At 35.8% G+C, this 7601-nt stretch overlaps 1 protein-coding gene across 1 annotated transcript in view; it reads left to right on the top strand.

Annotated features, from left to right (window-relative positions):
• The window catches only part of LOC108727653 (fibroblast growth factor receptor homolog 1), a 53631-nt gene that overhangs the window by 31438 nt on the left and 14592 nt on the right, over window positions 1–7601 (top strand). The window contains 1 exon segment of the mRNA XM_018455841.1: window positions 5060–5205. Within this exon segment, the coding sequence (XP_018311343.1) occupies window positions 5094–5205 (112 nt within the window). The 5' untranslated portion in view covers window positions 5060–5093.

The following is a 7601-nucleotide window of genomic DNA, read 5'->3' as shown; positions in this document are numbered from 1 at the left end:
GTGTGTGTGTGTGCGTGCGCGTGCGTTTGATTTTCGGCTTGTATGATTAGTGTTGGTGTTCGAAATGTCCACCATTTGCCTCGGTGCACTTAATTACTCTTTTTTGGAAATCATTTGTAGCACGATAAATTTCAACTTCACCTAGAGAACGAATAGCGTCACGTATTCTAACAATCATATCATCTCTTGTCGTAGGGCGGTTACGGTATACCAGGTCTTTTACTCTTCCCCACAAATAATAATCAAGCACAGTTAGGTCCGGTGATCGTGGTGGCCAATTATGTGGTCCATACTTGCCTATCCATTTACCTGGAAACATGTCGTTTAGTCGTTCTCGGGCTACTCTAGATGTATGCGCTGGGCACCCATCTTGTTGAAAAAACATGTTTTGCCGCAATGATAGAGGAATGTCTTCTAATAAAGGTGGTAGGTCGTTCTCCAAGAAATTTGCGTACCGAATACCGTTTAGATTTCCTTCAAAGAAAAACGGTCCAATAATATGTTTTCCAACAATTCCACACCAAACGTTTACTTTCCAAATGTGTTGATGATCTATTTCTCGTAACCATAGAGGATTCTCTTGTGCCCAATACCGACGATTCCAAGTATTTACAGCGCCGTCGCTCACAAATGTGCTTTCATCAGAAAATAAAATTTTCTCATGAAAGTTTCGCGGTTGTTGACGTATCCAGTTACAAAATTCGAGTCTGTCGTTTTTACATATTTAAAATAATCATGTCTTTAGCTTTTAAATGAGTGGTACGGGTGGTTTGAAATACCCTGTATATATACGTTTCGACACCGATCGGGTCATTTTCAATGTAAAACAACAAACACTCTTACATAAATTATCAGAAAATTCGGTCAAATTATAATGTCCAGTGAAAAGTTCGGTTGTATTCATAAAATGCGGTCCATATGTAAAAATATCAAAAGAGATCACATCTCACTTTTCATAATTCTACAATCTCACAAATAAATAATACATTAACATTGCGTTATAGATTAAATTATCGATGTACATTTATAGTAAATTAAATTAAAATGCAAATTAAATAAAACATATATACCTTATATTGTCTTAATGATGTAAAGTAGACGCCGATAGGAAAACGCAAATAACAAAGTTGTATTTAATAAAAAATAAGCCATGATACAATTGGATGTAACATTTAAAGTCAACGATGTCAAGCGACGTTATGACAAAAAGGAAACAAAGAAATAGGAAAGATAATAGGAAGGAGACAAAGGACAATGTTAAGAGGGGGAAAGAGATTGGATAATGTTTAGATATGATTCTGGCAGAGATTCTGTGTCATTTTGTTTGTTTAGCCCATGCGTTTATCGTTTTATGTGAACCATCTCCGATATCAATCTCTTATTAAAGGAAGCTTCTCTTTCCAAAATTTCCACATTGTCCCAGTCGAAATTGTGATTCTAGTCAATGCGGTGACTTGTGATCACTGTTGGGGATTTTGACTTCTTATTGATATCGGAGACATGTTCGTGTAATCTTGTCTTTAGTTGTCTTTTGGTCTGACTCACGTAACTGGCTTGACAGTCATCACAAGAGATCTTGTAAACTACATTTTGATTGCATAAGGGATCTAGTTGATCTTTACCCTTTTTAATAAAATTATTTAATGAATTTGATATCGATGGCCAATTTACAATGACGCCTATTAGCAATTGGAGCAAACTTTTCCGACACCGAACTCACGTAAGGAAACGTGAAAAATTTCTCCCTGTGATCTTTTTCTCGACCGTTCCACTTTTATTAGTGTGGAACTTTATTCTTTTTTGAATTGAAGAAAAAATAAAATCTAGTGGATAACCGTTATTTAAAAAAATATTTATTGCCTTAATCAAATTGTTTTGCTGGAAACGTGGATGACATAACCATATAATTTTGTTGACCAAACTGTAAATGACACCCCTCTTTGACAAAGTGGATGGTGTGAATTAAAATTTAGAAACCTGCCAGAAAACGTTTTGGCTACACGATTGAGCCCTCTTCATATATAATTTTACATGAATTCGATATACAATAAGTTACGCAAAAAACGCATATTAAAAACTGTTCGGATGTAATACTCTACGCCGTTCACGCCATTCGTTATCAGTGTCTCTTGGAAATCTAATTACAATATAAAGTCTTATTACAAAATATTTATTATTAACATTTTACTAGATAACGATTATCCATTGACGTTCATTTTTAACACAATTAATCAACGTATAAAAAATCTTAAAATGAAAAATAAATGTGTATTACATGAAGATTTACTTGACAATGTCTGCACTAACGAATCGGCATCGTGGCTTACTGTACCATTTATTCCTCTTCACACAGAGAAATTTAAGCGGCTCAACAATAACGACATCAGGGTGTCATTTCGTAGTTCTAATAAGATAGGAAAATATATCAAGGTTCAAAAGGATAAATGCCTCCCCACATCAAAAAGAAATGTAGTTTATAAGATCTCGTGCAACAATTGTGATGCATCATACGTGGGCCAGACGGGCAGGTAATTGAAAACCAGAATTGCGGAGCATCGTAACCACATCAAATATAATACATTCACTCGGTTGGTCATAACTGAGCATAGATTACAGTATGACCATGACTTTCAATGGGACAACGTAAGAGTTTTGGATGAAGAACCTTGCTACAAAAAACACCTAACTTCCGAGATGCTCAACATTAAAAAGCAGACCGTTAGTTTGAATTTACAAACTGACGCGGAAGGTCTCCACAAGGCATACATACCTATTATAAATAAACTTTGACTCTTTGTTACTGACAATCCGTCTCCTTTCTCAGTATGTGTCGATCTGTATCGACGATCGTATGTGTGAGATAGTATATTTCTAATTGTAGCGCTATGTTCTCTTTGCCTACGTGGCTTATACCACACACATCCGTTTTTCTCCGAGAAATTTTAAAGTAATTTACACATGATTTTTGGTAAGTTTTATTTGCTAGAATTTATATGTTCATATTTTTATAATAAGACTTCATACCTTATTTAGATATTCAAGAGACACGGTTAACGAATGGCGTGTGATCTGCGTAGAGTTTTATATCCGAACATTTTTAATATGTGTTTTTTTGTAACTTATTGTATATTGAATCTATGTAAATTGTATCTGAAGAGGGCTCAATCGTGTAGCCGAAACTGGTTATGTCGAATTTTCTTATTTATTTGATACTTAACTTATTTATTAATATTTATTAATATTTTCAGATTTGATTGCGTTGAAAGTCCGACAACCATATCGGCACGCAATTATCATTTCTGAAATTAATTCATTTAAATGAATTTACAATAGTTCAACATCTTAACGTTCTGACCGTTATGGCGCTTCTTAATTTAAAGCATTATGTTTAACATTAGCGGTCTTTCAATCTTATTATTGTTAACTTATTTAATTAAATGTTATATTTTTATTCTGACGTAATCTAACTTAATTTTTATACTTTCACCAATTTTTCAAACTATATTTTTAACGTACTGACTCTTAATTTGCCCTTTGTTATTGTTTTGTATTTAATGCATGAATTCAATGAATGTGGTATTGAAAGATGAAATTAAATGCAAATATCAGTATTTTAGTTATATAATGCTCTCAAATATTTTTCCTTTTTTAGTTGAACTTCACTGATTATCAGTGCCAAGTATGCCACTGGGGATTATCTACTGATTCATATTTAGAGAGTGAAGTTCCTAACATTATTTTACCATCTATCAATTTTTCTTAATATACTATACGTTTCCATTAAAGTTATCAAAGATTCCAGTTGGTGAGATTCCATTTCTCGCGTTATCATTTCTCTCCTATCAAACTCACGAATATCGATAGCCAAGGTATATATGGATTTCTAACAACGGATTTCGAGTCACGTTAAAAGCGAAGAACGTCGTCATTCCCGGACGGGAAGCACGTGCGTAAAACTTGACTTGCATGCTGGTACTCTCAGGGCCGTATATCAATGTGTTCGTGTCTAAAACCGTTAGTCGGCGTGTCCTCGGTGAGTGCATCGCGTTTTCGGGGTCTGGCCGTCCGCCAAATGACGGAAGACTCTCCTCGCGAAAAGAGAAAAAATACGATGAGGTCGGACAGTCAGAGAAAAGGAGAGAATGAGCATTTAGAAGGAAATGAGCATTTTGTTCATCTATTATTAATGCCGACATAGTTATGAGTTTGTTTTGACTATCGAATATTTCTTTCTCAGTTTTTACTATTTACATACAGTGAGTATAACAAATATTTGTACAGGAAAGATATCTTTTTAAAAAATCTTATTTTTAGAAAGTACATTAATTAGCAATTTATTAATACACACAAAGAATAAAATAGATATTTCTTAAAATTATTTCACCTTCATAAAAAGATGTGTAATAATTAAAATATATTATCTTAATTCCCAATTATAACAACGGGCTTGGTACAGAAGCATAAAGTTTTAGACGATTATACAATCACGATTGATACTATTTAAGGTTTTAAATCGTTGGTAAGATAAACTTTGAATCTTCCTCTATCAATCTCTCCTTGAGTCGGAAATACTTTAGGTTTAGAACTTACAATTAGATGCAATATTCATAGCAATAAGATTAAGAATTAATAATAAGCAAAAATAAAAAACTGTATTATTATTCGAATACATAAAAAATAGTCGTGCAACAATCAAGAAATGTAGCTTCTAAGATCATAAATATGATTAAGCATTTTCGAAACCTTTTTGTTATATTAATACAGAACGTACTCATTATTAATAAACTGTGATTTAATATTTATTTTCTACCAATAAGGCTTTTGTTTAATAAAAATCTCCTCTGCATGAATATCTTTTGTATTCATTCGTTACATAATTAACCTTCCCTTTCCTATCTCATCATTTCTGCACAGTGGTTGCGATCAAGTTGAAGTTGCAACCTCTCTCATTGCTCCCGAAGAAGTCGTTGAAAGATATTTTCCGTCCGTGAGCTATTTTATCCCGGCGCGCCGCGTATAGAGGGAAAGATAAATAAACTTTCCACGGTTTCTGTTTCAGGAAGTCACCCATGCCGCGATTACACTAACTGCATATGTCCGGTGTCGAGCGAGTCGAAATGGCGACGAGGATCTGCATAATCTTCGGGATCCTCACTATCCTGACCGTCGGATTTACACAAGGAAGGAAACCGTACATTCGACTAAGTGAGGAAATATAACTTTTATATGTATTTCTTGAAAAAACCGCATAATTATTCATTTAATAATAACGGTATAGCATCCTTTGAACACCTTTATGTGTTCGAACTTCATGTAAATGAGAAAGATAGGTTTATCTTACTTTTATACCTCATCGATACATGTGAAATATAAATATGGATCGTAGAATTTAAGTTGCATACGATATAACATGACATAAATGACCCAGAGATTAATGCGTGCTGCTTATTAATGCCGTAGTCGAGTTATATTTTGAGAGCGTTTAATTCACAGAAGCGACCTCGAGACGTTTTCTAGGAATATTTACAAAGGGAGATGAAAGCTTTGTGTACGATGGAAATCCCGTAAACGTTATGTTTAAAAGATGATGTGTGGAAATTTCAATAGAAAGCCGAAATTATTACATGTAATGAAATTTTGTTATTATCTTGTAATTTTGCGGTAAATTCTTTCACTGAATTCGTTCTCTAAAATCGTGAGTCAAATTAAACGAGTGAGCGCCACGAGACGCGTCTGGTACGCGGTCGTCGTGAACCAAAGATTTGTAAAGGAAGTCCGTAACGTCATTCCGTTCTGCGGTATTTTCGTATTGAAAAAGGAACAAGCATGGGGACGAAGCATGGCTAGTGCGAATCACGTGACGTGAAAAATAGCGCGGAGGAAGAAGCGGTGCGAGTCTGACGAGGAAGCTAGTGAAAGCGAAGGAGCGAAAGCGGAAGTACGAACAAAAAGGAACGACGCGTAGAAGGAACAGCTTGAGAAATATCTAGATGAAATATTTACAATTCAAGAACCGATCATTCAGCGACTTATATCGAATCCGGCTGGGTGAAATAACTTAGCTTTTTACGTCTCTGTTCAAGAAATGTTACGAGAAATTGGCACGACGACGTTACGATCCGTGTTAATAATACGGAAGAATTATTCGCGCCGCGTGGTGGAATTTGTGAAATCTGTGAAAACCGAGAAACGTTGACTCTGTCAGGCTTTCAAACGTGATGCTTATGATCCTGGTTTATTTCCAGTCACGTTACTCCTATAGACTTCGTAGCTACGATTTAATTATCGGCGCTTGCATTCTCGGGAAACTTCGTTGGGAAACGCCACGTGCATACGTATCGTCGCTATTTAAATCGTAACCGCTGGTATTTGGTTGCACCCATCGACATTCAAGGAAAACGTGACACTACGATTACTTACTTGGTTTCCTAAATTGTAAACCGCAACCGGCAACGGAACACGGTAATTAATTAGCGTCAGCGCGACGATATAATTATGTTCCACGTGGTTATAATTATCGATGGCGTACGTAGATGCAGAGATCGTTTATCTTCGCGAGAGACAGTGAGAGATTTTGGTATTCGTGACTGTAATTATCATAATTATGGTTATTACTACTATAACGTTAATAATAACAATATGTCTATTTCCATTAACAAATATACATGCGGTTGGTCCAAAAAATAACTACAAATTAAAGTTAAATTATATATAAAATATAGATGACAATTATACAAGTTTTATTTGTAGAATTAATGTATATCTATATATATATATATATATATACATTAATACTACATATAAAACTTGTATAGTTGTCATCTATATTTTATATATCATTATAAATTATTATTAAGATGAGTTGCTTCACTACGTTTTTCTTTAACTGCACGCAAAGAGATTGGTCACCGATTTCGTTTAATTACGTCTAAACCTTCCATCATTAAAATAAACGAGAAGTATAACTACATATTTTGGAATTATCATTGTGCCGCTCTTTCGCTGATCTTGAAATTATTACGTAACATCGCGATGTATTCACGGAACGGTATGCGAGAACGATGTGCGTGGGCACTCGTTTATTGTTCCAAACAATGGAAACGTCGATTTCGACGAACGCCAAAAGTTCTAATACTTGCACCGGTCGAAAGGAGGAAGGCGTAGTCGAAATTTTCAACCGGCACCACATCTGGCGAACAGACATGGCTTTGTACTCGCGCTGGTGTGATTTCCACTATATTCCGTAGTTGGTGCGTGCTCGAAAGTAGTGAGTTTCGTTGGAATTTCGGCGACGGAGGCCACGTGCGTAAACGCGCAACACGCAAACGGGGTCTCGTTTCGCCGCGACACGGCCTAAATGTCGGAGCCGGGCGAAACGGAGAGAGATTCATAATACCCCGTCCGCCAGGGCTCTCGTTGACGGTTCCCCGATTATTTTCGACGTGCTCGACATATATTCCGCCCCGGTTGCGGATTAATATTTCGGTAAATAAATACCGTCGCGGTGAACGGGCGAAACGACACGTCTCTGTGTGGCTACGATATGCGTATGAACGTTATTATGATTGAGCTCAATTGTCCAATTGCCCGGTCATTGAATG

Source organism: Mycetomoellerius zeteki, unplaced genomic scaffold (genome assembly GCF_001594055.1).
Source record: "Mycetomoellerius zeteki isolate Tzet28-1 unplaced genomic scaffold, Tzet1.0 scaffold517, whole genome shotgun sequence".
In the NCBI taxonomy this organism is placed as follows: Eukaryota; Metazoa; Arthropoda; class Insecta; order Hymenoptera; family Formicidae; genus Mycetomoellerius; species Mycetomoellerius zeteki.
This window is presented reverse-complemented; position numbering and strand designations above follow the sequence as displayed.